The sequence below is a fragment of the Rhincodon typus genome, chromosome 15 (genome assembly GCF_021869965.1).
Source record: "Rhincodon typus isolate 14 chromosome 15, sRhiTyp1.1, whole genome shotgun sequence".
NCBI lineage: Eukaryota > Metazoa > Chordata > Chondrichthyes > Orectolobiformes > Rhincodontidae > Rhincodon > Rhincodon typus.
The window spans coordinates 52,612,458-52,636,345 of NC_063346.1; the positions used below are offsets into that span (position 1 = coordinate 52,612,458).

General features: G+C 39.1%; 1 protein-coding gene across 1 annotated transcript in view; it reads left to right on the forward strand.

Moving 5' to 3' along the window:
* The first annotated feature begins 22,247 nt into the window (after positions 1-22,247).
* The window catches only part of LOC109910603 (cyclic nucleotide gated channel subunit beta 1), a 173,730-nt gene continuing 172,089 nt past the window's right edge, over positions 22,248-23,888 (forward strand). The window contains 1 exon segment of the mRNA XM_048606008.1: positions 22,248-22,299. Within this exon segment, the coding sequence (XP_048461965.1) occupies positions 22,295-22,299 (5 nt within the window). The 5' untranslated portion in view covers positions 22,248-22,294.

Below are 23,888 nucleotides of genomic sequence, written 5' to 3' on the forward strand. Positions count from 1 at the left end.
GCCAAGTGGATACATAATTGGCTCAACATCAGGAGACAGAGAATGGTGGTGGAGGCTGGTTTTCTGGACTGGTGGCCTGTCACCAGCAGTGTTCCATAAGGATTGGTTCTGCTGTTCTTTTGTTTGTCATTTATATAAATGCTTTGGATGAGAATACAGAAGGCATGGTTAGTAAGTTTGTGAATGACACCAAAATTGGTGGCATAGTCGACAGTGAAGAAGGTTTTCTAAGATTACAAAGGAATCTTGATCAAATGGGTCAATGGACTGAAAAATGGCAGTGGAGTTCAATCTGGATAAATGTGAAGTATTGCATTTTGGTACAAACAAGGGTAGGCCTTATACAATTAATGGTAAGGCCTTGGGTAGTGTTATAGAACAGAGGGACCTAGGGGTGCAGGTACAGAATTGTTTGAAGTTTGTGTCACTTTGCGTCACGGTGGTTAAAAAAGCATTTAGCATACTTGTTTTCATTGCTCAGTCCATTGAGTGTAGGAGTTGGGAAGTCATGTTGAGGTTGTATAGGACATTTGTGAAGCCTCTCCTGGAGTACTATGTCAGTTCAGGTTGCCCAGTTATAGGAAGGATATTATTAAGCTGGAGAGGAGTCAGAAGAGATTTACCGGGATGTTTCCAGGAATGGAAGGTTTGATAGGATACCTGGAACATTTTTCACTGGAGCATAGGAGGTTGAGAGGTAACCTTATAGAAGTTTATAAAATCATGAAGAGTATAGATGGGGTTAGTGGTAGGTGTCTTTTCCCTAGGATGGGGGATTTCAAGACTAGGTGGCACATTTTTAAGGTGAGAGGAGAAAGATTTAACAAAGACATGAGGAGCAAATTTTTTACTGAGACGGTGGTTCACGTGTGGAATGAATTTCCTGATGAAGTGGTGGATGGGGCACAATTACAATGTTTAAAAGACATTTGGATAAGAACATAAATAGGAAAGGTTTGGAGCGATATGGGCCAGGAACAGGCAGGTGGGACTAGCTTAGTTTGGGATTATGTTCGGCATGGACGAGTAGGACCAAATGGTCTGCTTCAGTGCTGTTTGACTCTATGTCTCTATATTAAGTACAGAGCTCCAAAATTTTGCTATTAAGTAGGGATTTCCAGAAGTTTGACCCAACAATGGTGATCGCCGTGTGGAATCTTCATCATTCCTGCACTTACTAATCTTGGATGGGAAAAAGAGGTTGATGCTTGAAGGTTTGCGAGAAGAAAGTTTCAGTATATGACTTTTTAAAATTCTTGATGTTATTCTGACTACTTCTACCCCGAAACTGGCAAACAAAGAAAATCTGGAAGCAAAAATAATAATTCAATTGATTGAATTATCCAGGTAATGTGCCTGTTCCCTTCAAACAAAAGTTTGGGGGATAAACGCTCCCTGATGTTTTACAGTGGCAAAGCTTTGACCAATCAGACTCAATCTAACTTTTACGAATTTAGACAATTTTGTTTTATTCACTCATAGGACATGGGCATCCCTGGCTGTGCCAGCATTTATTCCCCATCCCTTGTTACCCTTGAGAAGGTGGTGGTGAGCTGCCTTCTTGAACCGCTGCAATCCAGAAGCTGTTGGTAGACCCACAAGGAATGGAATTGTATTTCCAAATCAGGATGGTGTGTGGCTTGAAGGGGAACTTACAGGTAATGGTGTTCCCATGTATCTGCTGCACTTGTACTTCTAGATGGAAGCGCTTATGGGTTTTGAAAGGTGCTGTCTAAGGATTTTTGGTGAAATTCTGGTGTGCATCCTATAGATACTGGACAGTGCTGCTAAAGAGCATTGGTAGTGGAGGTAGTGGACATTTGTGGATGTGGTGCCAATCAAGTGGGCTGCTTTGTCTTGGATGGTGTCAAGCTTCTTGAATGTTATTGCAGCTGCATTCAGCCAGCAAATGGGGAGTATTCCATCACAGTTCTGACTTGTGTCTTGTAGATGGTGGACAGGCCTTGGGGAGTCAGGAAGTTAATTACTTGCTGCAGTATTCCTAGACTGTAGCCTGCTTTTATGGCTACTGCATTTATATGGCGAGTCCAGTTGAGTTTCTAGCCACTGGATGTTGGCAGGCAGGTAGGAATGCGGTGATAATATTGCCATTAAATGTCAGGTATCAAGAGTCGATAGTTAGATTGTGTTTTAATAAAGCTTCAGCTTTAATTGTTGCACTATGTGCTGGGCTTTTCCATCATTGAGGATGAAGGTATCTGAGGAGCCTCATCCTCTAGTAAGTTGTTTAATTGTCCACGACCATTCATGATTGAATGTGGAAGAACTGTAGTGTTTAGTTCTGATCTGTTGCTTGTGGTATTGCCTAGCTATGCCTATCACTTGAGGGATGCAAAGGCATAGTGGTATTATTGCTAGACTATTAAACCAAAAACTCAGCTGATCTGGGGATCTGGGTTTGAATCCTACGACAACAGATGGTGGAATTTGAATTCAATAAATATCTGGAATTAAGATGCTAATGATGACCATTGTTGGGAAAAACACATTTCGTTCACTAATGTCCTTCAGGGAAGAAAATCTGCCTCAAGTGGTCTGGCACATGACTCCAGACCCACAGCAATATCGTTGAATCTCAACTGCTCTCTGAAATGGGCTAGCAAACCATTCAGTTTTATCAATTGCTACAAAGTCTAAACAATGAGCCTCATTCCATAATAAAAAAGGCTTGGGGCATAACAGTTTCCTGGCATATTCTCCACATTCTCCGTGGCAATGCCTTGACAATTCAGAGTCCATTATCCATTAGTCTGCGCCCCTTTTTCTCATGCAGTGAAAAATTATATTCATTTTGAAATTCGGTCTTCTTGTGTCTGTTCTTATAAACGCTAGATGAAAGCTTTACTCTTTTGTCATCAATACTCAAAGTTTCTATTACTATGTGACAAATTTAAAATTATTACCTAATGCACTTAGTAGATGTTCTGTCACTGCAATCACAACAAAATAGTTGGCATTTTATTTCTGACTGTCATATATTGCCAGGTCAGAGCATTTTTTTGTTGTATTGTAGTCTCTGCTATCCTCTCTGTTGGGAGGCGTAAGTGAAGTTAGTTCAATAATAGTTACTTGCAGTGATTCAGTTATTATTATTCGGTGTGATACACAACAGAATAGTGGTGGCGAAACTAGGATAGAATTTTGCATTTTATTTGGAAAATTAAGGACCGAAGAATATTATGATGTATTTTTGGAACTTCTTAAATCGATTTTGAGGAAGTTTGAACAATGTGAAAGATTGCTTCTTGTGCAAATTTTTCTGGTACACAATGAGTCAGCATGGTACGTAATTGAAGAAAAAGACACTGAAGGCTTATTTGGGGACAATGGGTGGATTCTTCATCCCTAACAAAGAGAACTGGAGTAATTATGAATGAGGGTTTCACATTTGGCTGAAAAAAAGTCAAGGAGGAGACGAAGATAAAGTAAATGCTTTCGTCACCATGATTCTTTTGATGCAGTTTTTGATAAATGTTGTCTGTGAGAGCCCAGTTCGATGGTACTTGCTGAAATTCATAAAATTCTGTACTTCGACCACAAGATAAAAACAAAATTGCATTGAAAATTATGTTCTGTCAGTGGAAACAGTTGCCAAGTGAGGCTGGCCGATTACATTCTCAAATTAAAGACACTCTTACCATCGTAAGTATGACTTGAATTCATTGACCAAATTGACCTTAGAGACAGGTTTATGTCTCTCTAGAAAGCTGACATGAAAGAAGACATGCAATGAGGCCATAATCATAAAAATGGCAGAAAGGGATAGTTGCAAATTGCGAATGAGTTCTTTTCCTTAACCAGTAGGTGTAATCCACCAGATTTCAGCAAGATCCATGCCATGGCAATAGCAGTCAGAAGTTTAAATGCTATAGTTGCCATGGTAGCCACCAACCATTTAAATGTTCCTATTTCTATTCTAAGATGACAGTGGAAAAGTTGCTCTAATTCAGATGGTGCACATGATACAAGTCCAGGGTCACAGCTGTGCACAACTAGTTGAGTTTGGGTAGATCTGAAGCTAATTCAGGAGTCTGGGTGTCTTTGAATCTGTATATGACAAATGTTAAAACATAAATTGATGTTATCAAGAAGGAAGAATTGTACTCAGTGAGAGTGCAAGGAAAACAGCACAAAGCAGACGAGAATAAATGCCTGAAGATAAAATGCCAACATTCACAGTAGAAATGAAAGTCTTAGGACTTACTTCCATGGCTGACACAGCTACAACAATGCCTATTGTGATGGAAGAAAAGTACAAGACATTCCTAAGTCACATTCCCTTGAGTGAAGATTACAATATTCCAGTGTTAGGTCAAGTTAGTATTAGAGTGGATTTCAATGGTTCATCCCATTTCTTGCCATTGGTGATGTTCAGAAGAATTAAAGTCACCATGATAGGAAGAAATTGACTTCAGAAGGTATGATTACACTGAGGTGAGTTATTTACATTAGGGACAAATAAGAGTACATTTGACATTGAGGAAATGCTAAAAGAATACAACATGGAATTTGAGTAGGAGAAAATGATAAAACTAATCATTGCAAGGCAGAAGTCAAGATAAAGGACAATGTACAGTTAACGTTAGGTAAGAGCCTTACTTGTAAGTCAAGAGCTATCTAGCTTAGAAAAAAGTTTCTCAAACACAAGAAAGCCATGGGAATAAGTACATATCAATTTATTTGAGGTGTAATGGAAAGAGTACTTTGTTTCGGTTAATAGCTGTAGAAAGTTGATCAATGTTGAGCATTTGCCCAGTATACAAGTGCAAAAAAACTATTGAAGTTTTGAGCAGTTGGTTTTAAACATATACATTGGCAGATATGTTGGTGTCAGATAATGGTTTGCAGTTTACACCAGTAGAGTTTGAAGTATGTCTGAGTAAGAATGGAATCAAACATATTCTAATACCTCTGTCACCCTGCTTCAAATGGTGCTGCAGAAAGAAGTGTACAGATCATAAAGAGATCTTTGTGGAAGTATTTCCTTCATGACAAGCTAAACAGTAATTTCCATGCTTCTTTTTGGCACAAGCTAGACAATTTATGTTCTTTTATAGAATAATTCCACAACCAACAATGGGATATTCCCTTACGATTTAGTGTTTAAACATACTCCTTGGATGACATTTAGCTTGCTTAAGACTGACATCAATAGCAAAGTAAGAGAAAAGCCAAAACAAAGCAAGGAAGAGTCATGATACACCAGGCATTAAATTTAGAATTCAGCGCTGGTTAGAAGGTCCTGGTGGAAAACCATCAAGATGATAAGGAGCAGTATATGATTGGAATTTTAGTTAAGAGATCAGATGTATTCACATATCTTGTGAAGAATGGGAAGGGGCTGTGTCAGTGTCATGTAAATCATTTACATGTAAAATGAAACCTCACAAAGGGTGTGCATAAAAACCTTCCATAATCCAAATTCCTTCTACAGCACAAATTTGAAGTCAGAAAGAAAGTGAAAGTCTAAGTGCAAGTTTGCCAGCCTTACAGAATCTAGTGGTGGAACAAAGTGAGCCAACCTCTTTGATTAAGCCAAATAAATCAATGTCACAGTTTCAACTGTTGAGTGACGTTGGTAGTCAAAATCAAATTTGACAGATTTGACAGTCAGAGATCGATGCTGGGAGATCTGAGTCAAGCTAATGGAAATAGGAGATAGAAAGAGATAGAAGCCAGATTTGTTAACTGAAAAGCCGAATTAAGAAGGAAGTTGATGTTTTTAATGAATCCTTGTTGAATGATGATTCTTCTATTAAATACATACTGATGTTAAGAATAATCTTTTTTTAACATATAAATTACTCTTGAAATCAGTCATATATGTTTTGAGTGTGATTACAGTGAAGCAAGTACGCAACCCAACTTGTTAAATTTTCAGGTATATTTGACCTTGGTTTAATGTCTACCTGTGCATTTTTATATGTGTACCATTTCACATTCTAATGTGTAAGTTATTTCTTAAATAAGGAAAGTTGTTTCTTAAATAAGGAAGTCATGAAGTATGTTGAAAGATCTGAGCATTTTGTTATATCACTGTCTGTGTTGAGTATAAATAATATTAATTAGTTCACTAATGGCTTTCTGCAGTATTGAACATGTTAGTTTCAGTTCAATAGACTATTTTGACCACATTTGATGTTGGTAGGAAATGGCAGTTTGCTAAGTATCATTGCAGTAGTGAATAGTACAAAGGAATATTCTGCTCAACAGTGTGGCTATAATTTATTACAGTGGAGGTTTTGGAGGGGTCTAAGTAGCTATTAGTCACTTGAAAAATGTTTCAAGTTTATCACAGAGAGTTTTGCTACAAAATGTGTTCTCATAAAACCCACATCTGAAAATCACATGCTCTAGCAGCTACATTTCAATTTGTTATCATGGCGGAATAAGATGTTTTCCTTCAATTTTAATTAAAAGCAAAGCCTGGTCCCACATCTAATAATTTAATTGTTTTGAACATTATCACTGTGCAATGTGTCATTTAATATGTAGTCTTTTTTCCACTATTTTAACACTAGTCTTGTTGTTTTATAACTAAATTTGCATTTTTAAAAGCGGTAATATGCATTATTTTACATTTATTAAAGTAGGGGTCCCAGGACTGATCCCTAGAGAGAAATGTAAATCTGCTATTGCTGCCTAAGTAGAGCTATTAGTGTTGAAAACTACCTTTTTTTTCTTTTTGAGCCCATTTATAATTTAAAGTGCAACTTCACTTGATCTCATGAACTTTCACATTATAACTCTTGTGAAAAAACATAATCGATTATTTTTGAATATATGATATCCATTAATTCTTACACCACAAAGAATTATACTAAATTAATCAAGCATGACCTACTTTTTATATACCTATCTTGGCTGAGATTTATGGCATCTACTCTCTTGATGGTCTTGAATTACTTCCTCTGCAACTCAACTATTTTTCTCACTGTAACTGTTAGGCCTATAATACTCAAGTTTTGGTTCTGAAGTTTTATAAAGATGCATAACACATCTGGTGTGTTAAAGTCTACATGTAGTCTCTCTCTATCCCTGTAGTCAGGACCTCAGTGTATATATCATGTTTCTACAAGCAATCAGGATCTCCATATGTAGTATCATTAGCAGGCTATTCTTCAGCCAGCTAAATCTCTCTACTCTAACACACTCTTTTCAGCAATTAAAAAAAACTCCTGGCTCTATATCCTCTTCAGTTTTCTATTTCCACAGGCTATTAAGCCCTAAGCTTGTTATCCATAAACTTTTGAATTACTGTATTTTTCCTATTTTTACAACTTTGGCGTCTTGCATTATGAGGTTTGGCCCTTTGGCTAGGTTTCTGAGTTCTAAAAAGTGCTTTCTATCCTGTTTCTTGACAATGGGAGGCTGATATCATTGGGCTTTTGAGTGTCTCATTTCATGTATGCTGATTGTCTGGAGACCCGTTTGCTGAGTTAGAGAATTATGCCAAACAACTTAGGTGGGGCATGAATCCAAAGTGTTCCTGTCAAAGGGCACAGATGTAGCTTATTCAGCAAATTAATGTTTAGTACAACTGGCGTAACTATGAGTAACATTTAAAAGAAAGAAGACAAAGCTTTGCTTTGTTGACTTTAAACTGGGTGTTCTTCTAAGTAAGGACTCTATCTTTACCAGCAAATTACATGAAGCTGCTGCACTATATACACTAATAAGTTGTAAGTGTGAGTAGTTTGACAAGGCAGCTAGACACTTTTGTACAGCCTGGAGAGCAGATGTCTAGATAGTTGCATCTTAGCATAAACCTGAGTTCAGATATTGTACTTTGAATTTTCAGCTAATATTTGGCATCACGAGAAGCAAAACCCATTACAAATCACAGTGTCCTTCCACAAGCAGAAGTATCATTTAGCTACAGACAGGAAAAGAAAACAGTGTGGTGATTTCAAGCAGCTTTTAATCAGGATAATTACAAAAGCAGCTGAGCTGGATGTTAAAAGCTCATGGGCGGTGCTCCCCGTCTCCTAGGGCTTTTTCTGTTTCAATCTCCTAAAAATCTTTAACATATCCCCTCCCCCTCCCAGTGGTGGGTGACCACATTTCCTTTAATGTGGTGAACAGACGTGCACACCAGAACTCAGGCACAAACTCAAATTTCAGTCAGGACCTGAGCTATTCTATGCACATATGCTAACTGTCTTTGGGTGGTAGTTAATGCTAACTGTTCATAGCCTCTGTGAACCATCAAAATTGCCTGTAAAATGCAGAATCTTGCTACCCAAGTGATTGCTTCATGCTGCCACATGAAGATATAATTGTATAATCTCAGTGTGATCAGAGGAATAAGGATAGTCACATCTTTATAGGAGTGGAGATAACTACACTTGTTTATCAGAATCTTTCTTTCTTCCTCCCCACAGTCTTTGCTTAAAACTTCTGTGATGTGGCACACTCCCAAGATCTTCTGGTTATTGTTTAATATCATTGCGATTCTTTCTTACATCTGATCTGAGTGCTAGGATTTTGCATTGTTTGCATCATAAGGGAAAAGGACCTGCCTGCTTCCTCAGTATTTGAGGTGTGGCCCGAGCCCTGGATGTGACCCAGGCCTGGGCCCCTTTAGGGCCGGAAAAACTGTGTCCATGGCAACAGCTTGAGATTTCTTCCTTGCTGTGTTTTGCAGCTGCATGGCGGGCTCTTCTACTGCAGCTGAGTCTCAGCAGTTATGGAGAGCAGACAGGTCAAGGAGCTGACTACTGTACAACAGAGTTGATAGTAACACTGAGCAGATAGGATCTAAACGGGCTTATCTGAATCTTAGCACAATACGTAAACCTTAGAGAGAAGCAAGAGATCAAGAGGTCAGAGGTTTGCAAGTTGTTCAATATTTTAAAACACACTTGTCTCAGTTTTAAAGCTGGATTTTCTAAATGAAGAAAGCTATAAATGTAAGGTCCTGCTTACTTCTGGATGCTTCATTTCTGGTGATCTTACATATGGTATTTGTAAAAACTTAATTCAGGCTTTCAGAATCTGAGACTAATAGAAAACATTCTCCCACTGGGATTAATACAGGTGCTGTTTATGTTTTGTGACTCTTTATTTGGGAGAAATGTGTATCTGGGTTCCTTGAGGGGGGAAATAAGATGCTAATGTTTGATCCAAATGAATTAATTGTTGTGGAGCTCCATTCAGTTATTTTCCACAGCTATGCTTTCCTTTCCCATTCTCAGTTCAACCTTGTGTCTCTTAGAGATTTGAGAGAGTGGAACGGAAGACCCAGCATTGCTGTAAACCATTTGTTCTGTGGTGGGGCGGGGGGGATTGGTTTCATTTCAAGGGATTTAATTTCCACAAGAAACAATTTTTGATCTGGTAATGCACAGCACATGGAGTAAAGACTGCCTCAGCTGTCTGGTGTCCTCTGAAAAGTCATTATGTGCATCTCTGCTGCCCCCTACTGATTGCATGAAATCTGTTGTGTAAGAAATAAATGATACATTTCTAATTTGGTCATGATGTGGCGGTGTCCATGTTGGACTGGGATGGACAAGGTCAGAAATCACATGCCACCAGGTTATGGTCCAACAGGTTTATTTGAAAACACCAGCTTTCGGAGCCTCACTTCTCCTTCAGGTGTTAGACTATAAAGATGTGACTAACAGGACACACAACTCTGGAGTGGGAGAATGTCATCCCTGATCCCAAGGTACTGTCTAAGGAAAAGAAAAAGACATGGACCAATGTAACTGCCTTCAGTTGGTGTATGATTAAGTGAGGACCTTTCCCAGTGAAATGAAATGACACAAATAATGTTCCTCACTAAGTTTAAGATAGGAGAAATTCTCTGTAAAGATCTTGTGTTATGATCCTGGTTGATGATAATACTAGACAAGTCAAAACCCAGAGTGAGGCCTGGCTTAATAGACCACACTTTAGTTTTTATTTACCATCATGGTCATTCTCTGAACACATTCACAAGAGGCTGTCAATGTACTTTTAACAAAAGAACAGAAAATATGATTATTCAAAACAAAAATAATCTATATTACACCTTACAAGAACAGTTTAAAAGGTCGTCTTACAAACGTCAGTAAGAAATAATCAGCCTTTTACCCTACAACAACGTTATAGACACTTCAACCTCAGTGAAGGACCACCCTAACTTGACATACATATTCCTTGTCAGATGGCATGGGAACAGTCACTTTCTTTTTGATAAATTCTTGTTCAATGCTATTTTCTTTAATTAATAACTTCTCCTCAGAATTTTAAATTAGCTAGGAACTCAGCTTACTTACTACCTTACATGGGTTCTTTAACCTCGTGTTTTCAACAGCTTTGAAGGATGCAGTCCTTTCTGACACCACTGCAGCCGTCTATTTTTGGATTTCTTATGAGTAACTCAGGACTGTTTTCTCAGCTGCAGTTTGGAACAAACTTCCGATTGAATCCACTCATGCCAAAACATTGCAGAATTTCTTGTTTTTCTTAAGCATGGGAAAATTCACATAGTCCTTAATTTCATTTCTCTATGTAGTCCTTGGCCTTAGAGCCATAGAGACCTACAATACAGAAAAGGCCCTTTGGCCCATCGCATCCATGTAGATCAAAAACAGCCACATATCTATTCTAATCCCATTTTCCAGCCTTGTCTCACACTGCTGCCCATTTACTTTGACAAATTCTCTTTTGGCCAGATTTATAACCAAATTAGTTCTTTGTACCCAATCAAACAATTTAATTAAGTGGCGTAAATGTTCTTCCCAGCTCTGGCAGAACACAACCAAGTTGTTAGGGTAGACAATGCAATTGTACAGTCCTTGAAGGACTTAGTTGATTAATCATAGAAAAAAATTGCTGGTGCATTTTCCTATTCTAAACAGCATGATTTTGCCTTGATAAAGTCCGTCCACTTTACAAAATCCGAAATATCTTTGTCTCTACCATTCAATGGAACTTGCCAATATCCTTTTATCAGGTCAATTTTAATGATGAGTTGTACACATCCAGTTCTTTCACTGCAGCCTTCTAATATTGGAAGAGGGTTGGAGTCCATTTTTGTTATCACACTAACAGTTTTTCACTCGTGGGATGTGGGTGTCCCTAGCTGACCAGCATTTATTGCCTGTTCTTATTTGCTCTTGAGAAGGTGGTGGTGAACTGCCTTCTTGAATTGCTGCAGTTCATGTGTTATAGGTAGAGCCACAATGTTATTAAGGAGGGAATTCAAGGATTTTGACCTAATGATAGTGAAAGAATGACAATACATTTCCAAGTCAGGATGGCGAGTGGCTTGGAGGGGAATTTTCAGGTGGTGATGTTCCCATGTATCTGCTGCCCTTATTCTCTAGATGGAAATGGTCATGGGTTTGGAAGGTGCTGTCTAAGAATATTTGGTGAATTTCTGCAGTGCACCTGGCAGACAGTACACACTTCTGCTAATGAGTGTCAGTAGGAGACAGACTAGATGCTTGTAGATGTGGTGCAAATCGAGCGGGCTGTTTTGTCCTGGATGGTGTCAAGCTTCTTGAGTGTTGTTGGAGCCGCACCCATCCAGGCAAGTGGGGAGTATTCGATCACACTCCTGATTTGTGTATTGTAGACTTTACAATAATCAGTACAGAACCTTTGGATTGAATGTTCACACTTATTGGCAGAGTGTTTTTTTTTGATGGGATTCATTGCAGGCCACCTGCCGTGGCTCCTGTCATCTGTTCTAACCCAATTGTCGACTATTCAGCTTATTAAATATGCAACTGGCTCCTGGAACCATGCAAGAGCGGCAGAAGTGCTTGAAGCTGTGGGGCCTTTGTAACTTTCACTCAATTGGTGTCATTTTAAAATGCGCCTTCACAGCACTTCAGGTGCCACAAGTCAGGTTGTACCCTTCACACTTTGGTCCAGTACTCCTATTTAACCTACAAAATTAAATCTTTACATCTGAAGATGATCTTGAATGTGGTGATTGAAAGAAGCAGAGTGCATTTTTGTCCAGACTGCCTAATAGGCCATGCTACCAGATGCAGCCAGCCCAGATATATACAGCAGCCCAAGTCCGTGTGATCTTCAGGGTCAAATACAATGCTCAACAATGCCAAAAGTAGGTCAATGATGTTCTGCACTCTACAGGAGTAGATACCATTATTTTCTTTCTGCTCACTCACACTTATAGGGCCACCAATACTCACTCTAACTCTTCCTTTGCACACACGTTTCACTAAGGCTCTTGAACTGCAACTCCCACTATTGTATGCCCTGTGTTCACTTTTCAGCTATCACACAACTCATCCTCTCAAGCTGCTAATCCATCATGATCTCTTGTGCCTCCTATTTACCCAACTGGGGACACCTTACTACCACTCCTACCCCTGCATCGCTACTAATGCTTCTCCTATCTATCCATAATACTCAAGTCCTCCCTTTGTGTTGTTACAAGAAAAGATGCCTTGAGCTTCGTTGTTCTATGTTGTGCTGCTCTTCCATTATTGCCAGTGGTAACGTAATCTCATCCTGAACAAGCTTTTAGCCCATTTTTGCAATAATACCCTCCTCTAACTTCTGCAGATGATGGTGGGGCGCTATAAACCACTGCAAGGGACCAATGTAGCTACCCTCACTCCACCTCTGCCTCTGAGGAGAAAGCCACTCAACTCTAAGAGGTTGCACTGGCAAGGCTTTCACCTGCACCTCCACCAACTCAAACATTTTCACCTCTGTGGCTTCTCTTCGTAGATTAAATTTGGGAACACAATCTGGTGAGCACATCACTTACACATCGCTGCAGTTGGTCAAAGAAGAAATATTCGAGGTTGGTGGCATTCAGAGGACTGCCTGAAACTAGACACCTGCTCAGCCTCAGGCAGAAGACAATCCCATGGCCTTGACCATTGATGAATTTTTCAAAATGCACAAAAATGCTTAGGACTTTTAGGCAGGTTGGTCAGAGACAGTTGGTAAACTGGATTGAAGGATAGAGGAATCCATCAATGTTATCAGTGTCATAATGACTTTAGCATGCATCTGTCTAGCTTCCTTAATGGTGACGGCCATGAAGCCCCACTTAGTGTCTGCCAGACATGTGCAAAGACTTATACTCCATCGTGATAGACATTGGTGCTCGGGAAAGGCAAAAGGGGCACAAGGGACATCAACCTCACTCTAGTTGCCCCTTCAGAGAGATACTGGTGCCAGCAGGAGGAACAAGTCAAGAACTTTCCTCTCAGAACACTCCAGAATGATGTGGCCCCCTCCACCACCATCATGGCAGTGATACTGAAGCCTGCAGAAGTCCAAACTGAGTTAGCAAGTCTGGACACTGTAGGCCCAAATGCTTCCTGTCCAACAGGGCTAAATGCAAAGCAAGCTCCCTTCTTTCAGCTATGGATGTTCGGACTGCACTCAGACATATTGGAAATGAAAGGATGAAAAACCCATGCTGAGGGCACATAGGTGGTATAGGTGACGCTTCATTGTAAATTATCTTGCACTTCTCTAAATATATGATCACTTGCACTCTTAAATGTCTTTTCTAGTTTCTTTGTAGCTGTCAGATATGGTGAAGTCACACTTATTTGAGATAGGAACATCCTATTCAGACATCCAAACCATGAAAGAAGTTGTAATGGTCAAACATTGCTCATCTCTCACAAGCAATCGACTTGACTACAGGTAGACATCAGGGATTCATGAACCATGACATTGATGAGTGCAGCCAAGGCTAATTTAGACAACACAGAAACTACAGGCAATGTACAGAGATTGTGTTTGAGCCTGCTCTGCATGGATCATCCACACTTACACCCACATGTGAATCAGTGACACTGCCAAACATCTCTGCATCTGTTATTTTTCAGCTTTTCAAGGGAGTGCATTCCATTCAAGACTGTAAGGTATCATTGGAATTTCATATTTCCATTATCCCTCATAGCTCACTGGTCTGCTGAGAAAACTGCAAAAACACAGCCTGTCCCAGGTTAAACAATGTCCTACAGGATGCTCAAGATTTCAGCACAATTTAGTGTTATACAAACTCTGCAATGTTGAAGATTAATCAATATTGGAAGGGTGAAAATGAACAGCCCTTCAGCCCACTAAGACTGTGCCAATACATGATGTCTTTCTAAACTAAAATCCTTTTGCTTCTACGCTGTACGTACCCTTCTATTCGTTACCTATTAACATGTCTGTTGAAATGCGTCTTAAATGTTGCTATTGTATCCTCCACCACCTCCTCTGGCAGTGCATTCCAGGCACTTATCACCCTCTGTGTAACAAACCTGCCTCTCACATCTCCTCTAAGCTTATCCCCTTTTACCTTAAACCTACAACCCCTATCAATTGACATTCCTACCCTGGGAAAAGGACTCTGACATCCATTCTATCCATGTCTCTTGTAATTTTGTAAACTTTTATCAGGTTGACCCCTCACCCTTTGATGTTAAAGTAAAGACAAACCAAATTTGTCCAATCTCTGCTCATAGCTAATACATTCCAAACTAGTGAACATTCCAATAAAGCATTTCTATGCCCTCTCCAAAGCCCCCACTTCCTTCTGGTGGTGTGGTGACCAGAACTGTGGACAATATTCCAAATATGGCCTAACTAAAGTTCTACACAGCTACAACATGATGTGAATTTTTGTACCCTGTTCCCTGACTGATGAAGGAAAGGATGCCATATGCCTTCTTGACCACCCTATCTACTTATGTTGCCACTTCCATGGAACTTTGGACCTGTATACCCTGATTCCTTGATGTTAGTAAGGGTTCTGACATTTACTGTATACTTCCTTCCTGCATTAGATCTCCCAAAAAGCATTTGAGCAGATTAAAATCCATCGCTATTTCTCCACCCAAGTCTCTATCTACATCCTGTTGTATCCTCTGGCAATCCTCCTCACCATTCACAGCTCCTCCAGTCTTTGTGTTGTCTGCAAACTTACTAATTAGGCCACCTACATGTTCCTCCAAATCATATGACTAACAAACAACAGGAGTACCAGCACTGATCCTTATGGAACATTACTAGTCACAGATCTCCAATCTGAAAAACACCCTTCCACCACTACTCTCTGTCTTCTGTGACTAAGCCAGTTCTGTATCCATTTTACCAGCTCACTGTAGATCCCACGTGCCTTCACCTTTCATATCACCTGCCATGACACGAACCACTACTTATTACAAACGAATGGATTCTAAATAAGAAAAAGCTAGGGAACTATGGACCGGTAAACCTGACATCAATAGTGGGTAAGTTGGAAGGTATTCTGAGGGACAGGATTTACATGCATTTAGAAAGACAAGGACTGATTAGGGAGAGTCAACATGGCTTTGTGCGTGGGAAATCATGTCTCACCAGTTTGATTGAGTTTTTTGATGAAGTGACAAAGAAGATTAATGAAGGCAGAGTGGTAGACATTGTCTATGTGGGCTTCAGAAAGACATTCGACAAGGTTTTGCATGGTAGACTGGTTAGCAAGCTTAGATCACATGGAATCCAGGGGGAGCTAGCTAATTGGAAAGACAATTGGTTTGAAGGTAGGAGACAGAGGGTGGTAGTGGAGGGTTGTTTTGGGACTGGAGGCCTGTGAACAGTGGAGTGCTGCAAAAACTGGTGCTGGGTCCACTGCTTTTCGTCATTTATATAAATGATTTGGATGCGAATATTGGAAGTATGGTAAATAAGTTTGCAAATGACACCAAAATATGTGGTGTAGTGGAGAGTGAGGAAAGTTATGTTAGAGTACAGCGGGACCTTGATCAGATGGGCCAATGGGCAGAGGATGGCAGATTGCGTTAATTTAGGTAAATGTAAGGTGTTGCGTTTTGGTAAGGCAAACCATGGCAAGTACAGTTAATGGTAGGGCCGTGGGGAGTGTTGCCGAGCAAAGAGACCTAGGGGTGCTGGTGCATAGTTCTCTGAGAGGGAGTTGCAGGTAGACAGGGTAGCGAACAATGTGTTTGGCACGCTTGCCTTCATTGGGTAGAGGAGTTGGGATGTCATGTTGCGGCAGTACAGAATGTTGCTTAGGCCACTTTTAGAGTACTGTGTATAGTACCGTCTGCCTGCTATAGAAAGATGTTTTTAAACTTGAAAGGGTTCAGAAAAGTTTTAAGGAATGTTTGCCAGGAATAGAGGATTTGAGCTACAGGGAGAGGCTGAATAGCCTGGGGCTTTTTTCCCTGGAACATTGGAGGCTGAAGGGTGACCTTAAAGACATGTATAAAATCATGAAGCGCATGGAAAGGTCTTTTTCCCACGGTAGGAGAGTCCCAAACTAGAGGGAATAGATTTTTGGTGATACTGAATGATTTAAAAGGAACCTGAAGGGCAACTTTTTCACTCAGAGGGTGGCGTGTGTATGGGAGAAACTGTCAGAGGAAGTAGTGGAGGCGGGCATGATTACAACATTTAAAAGGCATCTGGATGGGTATACGAACAGAAAGAGTTTAGAGGGATGTGGGCCAAATACTGACAAATGGGACTTTGTCAGTTTAGGATATCTGGTTAGCATGGATGAGATGGACCAAACAATCTGTTTCTGTGCTGTTTAACTCCATGACTCTATGACTCTACAAGTAATGGCGCAAGTCAATGGTACTAGTCCTCCGGATTCAATAGGGTGTTCCTTTTGCTTCCCAAGTCCTTTAGTTCTCTCATCTTTGCATTCAGGTTCTCTCACATCTTCACAGGAGGGATATAGAGTGACTGGTTCACAAATTATAAAGTCTGTGACATATTGGCGAAAAACAACAGCATATTAAAAATGGTGGGTGAAAATAAACTTTTTTTAGGCTTTAAGTATTGTACTAAAAAGAAAGGAGAGAGCCACCATCTCCCCTTTCTCTAGTCCAAAGACTTCTGCCAGTATTGTTCACACCCATAAGCTGCTCAGCTACTCAGGAACCAATCAGATAGTTGTTGTCAGGCTGATGAACTTTGGCATCCACAACTCCACAAACCAATTAACAACCTGTTCAGCCAAATCTCGCCATGTACTCTTCTCTATCATTACTCTTTCTATTTCTTTAACTTTCTATTCCTCTTTTCTTCTCTTCATTTCTAATTCAAATCTTTTCATTTTTTTCTCCCTAAGTAAAGTTTTGTGTTTTGTTTATTTTGAACTGAATCCTAGCAAATTCAATCTTTGACATATCCAATTCAGATTTGCCCCTTTTAATTTTAAATATTAAATATTTACTTTGAACATCCCATCCTTACAACATCCTGCTTTTATTCCTGCCTTCAATGTATTTCCTATTCTCTAAACTAAAATAAACTTAATTCTGAAATTCAACCCTGGTATTTTATGAACTGAATTAAAATTTTACTCAATCCTAGATTCTTCTGATATTAAGCAAATGATGATGAATGTTTACCTACCTGTCATAAACCCAAATGTATAAGCAAATTTCTATTAATACTAGTGGTTCTTGCAGTCACCTACTTTATGACAAATGCTGGACTTAAGTTCTGGAAGGACTCCCTGACTTTTTTTTGTAACATATCTAGCTCTATTTTAAAATCCAAATTCCAAAAATTTATATATATACTTACACACCATTAAACACTTTTAATAACTCAGCTACAGCTATCAGAAATCAGTCCATAAAATTTGATGAAGCTCTCTCTAAAAATGCAAGTGGGGGAATTATTCTAATCGCTGATTGCATTTTTAGCTGAGCAAGGTTTACTAAGGCACTAGCTGGAGCATTAGAGGCAATGGCCTGGTGGTGTTATCACTGGACTGTTAATCCAGAGACCCAGATAATGTTCTGGGGATCTGGGTTTGAATCCCGCCACGGCAGATGGTGAAATTTGAATTCAATAAAATATATCTGGAATTAAGAATCTAATGATGACCATGAATCCATTGTCGATTGTCAGGAAAAACCCATCTTGTTCACTAATGACCTATAGGGAGAGAAACTGCCATCCTTACCTGGTCAGGCTTACATGCGACTCCAGACCCACAGCAATGTGGTTGACTCTGAACTGCCCTCTGGGCAATTAGGGATGGGCAATAATTGCTGCCTAGCCAGCAATGCCCTCATCCCATTAATGAATGAAAAAAAGATTAGAGATCAAAATTTACTATTAATCTAATATCAACATTACATGCTGACTGACTTCATAATCTTCCTACCCTTTATACTCCTGACGCAAACTTCCAGGCAAACGGAAAAACGACTTGCCCAAGAATGCATGCATTACAAGGATGCATTTTATACTCTAAATGTTACCCATAGTGTCAAAATGCACACACTAGAAGGTTGAATTTTGCAGCCTGTGATTCATTCACAGGTGCGTAGTCCAAATTCTCCTGTTTTATCCATATTGCCAGCTATCAGCAGGGTCCAAGTTGTCAAACATACATTTTTAAAATAGTGACCTCTACTTGTAGGTTTTCACATTATCCAGGAGAAATTTTTATTTGACCACAATTTGTGGCTGTGGCTTAATATGTTATCTAGAATCAAAGCTCGCCACATATCATTAAACATTGAATTGTATTATCTCAATAATAAATTAAAATCTTGGCTCAGTTATTCAAGGTTACCAGCTACTGTTAGGAGGATAGGACTGGATCGAGTGCAGTAATCTCTCATAATGAGATGCACCGAGTTTTTGGTTACCAGTAAGAGGCTGGATATTATCAGTTGTCTTCATTGAAAAGCGCAATCTTTTATCCACAGACAGTGAATGGTAAACAGAACAAACTTCTATTCAGCACCGTCAAGATAAATACAAATGTTTTATCTTCCATATCTTTCAGATAAAGGCAGTTGATACGTATCCATTTCTGATTGCATAGATTTCAAGTATTGGGAGAATTATAGATAAAACTAAACAATGTATCACTGATATTACAGTACAGCAATGGGTCCTGCAGTACCATTCTTTTCATGATAATTTAAGAAATCTCAGCATGTTTCTCAGCCACAACCTGAATGAAAGTGAATTAATTTCCAAGTGAGAAACAACTGATAATTGATCACTAATGTACTGCTCATGGGTAAACTAAAATAGATTAAAACACTGTACTAGTACGGTCAATGTCATGTGACTATTTTTAGTTTGTTGTTATCTTTACATAAGCATATTCACCGAAAAGAAAGCTTGTCTCCTCTCCTCCAGATTGCCATAGTTAATCTGTATCTGAATCATAATCACTTTGTTAATCTATTAGCCTGTCAGCAAAGCCTGGATCAAACTCATGACGTTGCTGCGACTGGCAGGACATTTTTTGTTAAGACAGTTAGATGTTTATTTATACTTTTGTACTCCTGGCCTAGTTCAAAGCTCACTCATCGCTGTGAATAAGCAAAGGACTGTGTCACTTACTCTTCAGTAGCTACTTGTGAATTATTCACTTTGCATCATTAGCCACGTGGTCGAATAGAACTTCATAGAATGTCTATGGTGTGGAAGCCTGCCGTTCAGCCTATACTGCCCCTCCGAAGAGCATCTCACTCACTCCCTGTAACCCTGCATTTCCCATGAATGATCCACCTCGCCTGCACACAAGGGGCAATATAGCATAACTAATCCATCCAATCTGCACATCTTTGGACTGTAGGATGAAACCAAAGCACCCAGAGGAAACCTAAACAGACACAGGAAAAACGTGTAAACTCCACACAGACAGTTACCCAAGGGTAGAATCAAACCCAGGTCCCTGGCACTGTGAGCCGCTGATCTCAGTGTACTGAGAAGGCCAATCGCCGATCAAGACTTGTCCACAGAAGGTACTTTTTAGCCTCAAATAGTCTTCAGTTTCTCATACAACACTTGACATCATGCATCCCATTGCTGTAGGAACATGGAAACATTTTACCTGTGTTCTGCCATTCAATGAGATAATGGCTGACCTGCAATCTAACTCCATATACCCACCTTTAGCCTCATATATTTTAATATCTTTGGTTGATAAATACCTGTCAATCTAAGTTTTAAATTTGCAATTGGTCATTTCCCATTTATGGAAGAGAGATCCTAATGTCTTCTGCTCATGAAATGCCTGGTTCTAATCAATTGACAATGACCACACATATAAAAGATTGTGCTGAGCACAATAACTAAACTTTAAAATGATCATTATTTGTATTATCTGTATTATCTGTATTATCATTATCTGTATTTCTGTCTGTCTGTCTGACTGTCTCTCTCTCTCTGCCTTCCCTCTATACTCCCCAACCCCTGCCACCCAGCCATACACACACCCATACACACACTGCTAGGCTCTCTAACTAGTGGAAATAACTTGTCCTTTTGAACTCTATCTGCTCTCCTGAGCATTTTAAAACTTTTAATATAAATTATATCTTTGCCTCATAAATTCCAGTGAATACAGTTCATGTTTATATAATCTCTTCTCATAGCTTAACCCTTGAAATCCACAAAATCTAGAATATTGTTAGTGAATCAATGCTGCATTTCCTTGAAGGCCAGTTTAAGGGTCTAAGGGCTTGATGAAGTATTGGTGAACACATGGCAAATGCAGTATAATGTGGATAAACGTGAAGTTATACATTTTGGTATGAAAAACAGAAAGGCAGAGTAGTATTTAAATGGTGATATATTGGGAAATGTGGATATGCAAAAGGGTCTGTACACCAGTCAATGGAAGTAAAAGGTAGATGAAGCAAACAATCAGAAAGGCAAATGGTATGTTGGCCTTTTTTGCAAGAGGATTTGAGTTCAGAGCAAGGATATCTTATTGAAGTTATACTAGGGTGAGTCTGCACCTGAAATATTGCGTGTAATTTGTGGCCTCCCTACCTAAGAGAGAATATACTTCCCATTGAGTGTGCCGCAGATATGGGGGATAGCAGGACTGTCTTGTGAAGAGAGATTGGTTTCACTGGGCCTGTATTCGCTAGAGTTCAGAAAAATGAGAGGGGATCTGATTCAAATGTATGAAATTCTAATGGGGCTAGACAGATAAATGCAGGCAGGATATTTCCCCTAGTTTGGGAATCTAGAAACAGGGACCACAGATGCAGGATACAGGGTAGGCCATTTATGACCAAGATGAAGAAATATTCCTTCATTCAGAGGGTTGTTAACCTTTAGAATTCTCTACCACAGAAAGCTATGGAGGCTAGGTAAATGAGTGTAAGAGATAGCTAAATTTTTAAATATTGGAGACATCGAGGGGTATGTAGAGAAAGTGGAAATATTGAATTGAGATAGAGGATCAGCCATTATCATATTGAAGACAGAGCTGGTGTGAATGGCTCCTGCTCCTAGTTTCTATGTGTTGTTCTAGAAGTGAACACAGTACTCCAGGTAAAACCAAGGCTTTAATGCTGAAGCAGGTCCTCTAGATAGGAATACCATCGTTCCATTAACCTTTTTGATCGATTTTTTTCTGTCCCTATCCTTGGACCCCAACAAAGATTATAGTGTCATAGATTATTATAGCATAGAAATGTCCTTTGACCAATTGAATTGCACTGGTAATCAAGCACCGATCCACTCTAATCCCATTTCCCAGCACTGGGTCCATGGCCCTTATCACATTTCCAAATTAACCTGTTCAAAGGTGTTATTCATCTGGAATAGGTGGGGTATGAAACTGGACCTTCTGGTCCAGAGGTAGGGAGACTATCACAATGCCACAGGATCCCTAATCTATAACCTTCTACACTATGGCATTTAAAGTGTTTGTCTAAATACTTCTTAAATGTTGTAATGGTACTTTTCTCTATCACCTGAAGGGCTCTAGCCCAGGCAATATCCTGTCAATATTCTGTGCACCCTCTCCAGAGGCCACAAGATACAGGAGAAGAATTTGGCCATCCAGCCCATCAAATTTGCTTCACCATTCAATCATGGCTGATAAGAGAAATCACACCTTCCCTTTAGTTTGGTGGCTAGAACTGCACACAGTATTCCAGCTGTGGCTGAATAATATCCTATACAGCTCCATTATAACCTCCCAGTTCTTGGATTTTACCCTTCAACTAATAAAAACAAATATCCAGTTTGCCTTCTTAACCACTGTATCCACTTGTCCTATTGCCTTCATGGATCTATGCACGTGTGCACAAAGGCCTCACTGATCCTCAGTACTATCCAGGGTCCTACTATTCATTGTATATTTCCTTGCTTTGTTAGATCCTTATGGGACATCAGTGGTCACATTGTGTTAAATAATCCTACCAATAATTCATACTTTATGTTTGCTTCCATTCAGTCAATTTTGCAATCAGGTTAATAATTTGTATTTAATTTCAGCTTCAACAATTGAAAAAAGTCTTTACGGCAAGAAAAAGTTACACATGCATTTACACAGAAAGCTATGAGGTGAGTTGGAATCCATGCATATCTCTCCCCTAAATTTTGTCTTAAGTCCCCTGAACTACCTTTGAAGTCAATATTGAATCAATTTCACTTTTCTCTTGCTTGTCATTCTTTGATAAGACTGAGTACAATCTCAACATAATGACCTCTTACAACATAACCAGCTATTTCTTAACTATGTTCAGATTGAACAGTCTTATATAATTAATAGATTTTGACAGTTGCCAAAGATGTCAATGCAAGATAGGTTAATGGAAGCATATTCTATAGTAATAATCAAACAGAATTACATATAGAGTTCAATTGCGGGGAGGTGAAACAAATCAGACGTTCTAATTTAGAGCTAGCATGGGCACAACGGCAAAATGGCATTCTTCTGTGTTGTATTGCTATGATTCAACCTTATATATAATCAAGCAGGAAAATGCCATGTCTTCTGTAGTAGGATGTTGCTACATATTCCTTTTCGCACCAAATCTTTTTTTTTTATTTTCAACTTTTATTTTTGCCTTCTCTTCATTCATTTTCCATTGTGATCCTTTTCTGTTAACCTTCTTCCTCATCTCCTTTTCTCTCACTTCTGTTATATTCCTTTACACCTCTTTCTTTTCTCTTTTCTTCCTGCACATCTCTATGACTTTGCTGTGGAGAAACGTCCTTCACAACCTTAATCTTTTCCTGGCAGGGCTCTTAATCTTCCCTCAAATCCCAGAATAGGAATAGCACTTCACATTACACACAGAACTGCAACTTTAAGGAATGGATCCCACCCGGTAACTGCTCCAATACCACAGGTAAATCTAAAGTTGTTTAGATTTTGATGCTTGAATACACACACCTGTTTTATAGCCTTCTGGGGGACAGAAACAGTAAGATATCAGCTAAACTGTCAACTGTATCTGAAGAATTGAAATATATCCGGTACTGTTATTTGTATTTGTTTTTGGATAGGGGGTTGCCTGCTTTACATAGTAGTAGAGAGAAAATAAATGAACAGCAAGTTGCAATATATGCAATTAATTGAACAGCAAAACAATAAAAAATGTTAATGAAGTTCCAGTGACTTAGTCATTATATCTTGCTTATACATTAAGTAGCTGATGTAAAGACTGCAGCATTTCCCAATTCCATTATGGTTGCATATTATCATCTTACAGCAGTTAGTCAGTTTAAAGTCAGTATAATATTGTAGATGCATTAAGCACCATTTTTATTTAGGTTTTCAAAAGATTACAATATTCAGTTTCATCACATGAAAAGAAATAATACAAATCTCAGTTAAAAATTCTGCTTAATCCAGAAAGTTTTGTTCTTTTCATTGTTGCTACAGCATTAATTCACCACTACATAGTTATGTGGTCATTTTATTGGATTATTTACTGTATAAATTTGCTATATTATATATATGTATTGTATAATGAATGTCTAATATTCCAGTGTGCTTAATATCAAATTTAAAATATTAACTGGAGAAACACTGCAGAATGCTGTGGTACAAATGAAACTTCCATCTGTCCCAAAGTTGATCTTCTGTGTCAGAAAGGCCATGAGTGTAAGGTGGTGGTGGTCCCAGTTTGCATGTTAGTTGACCC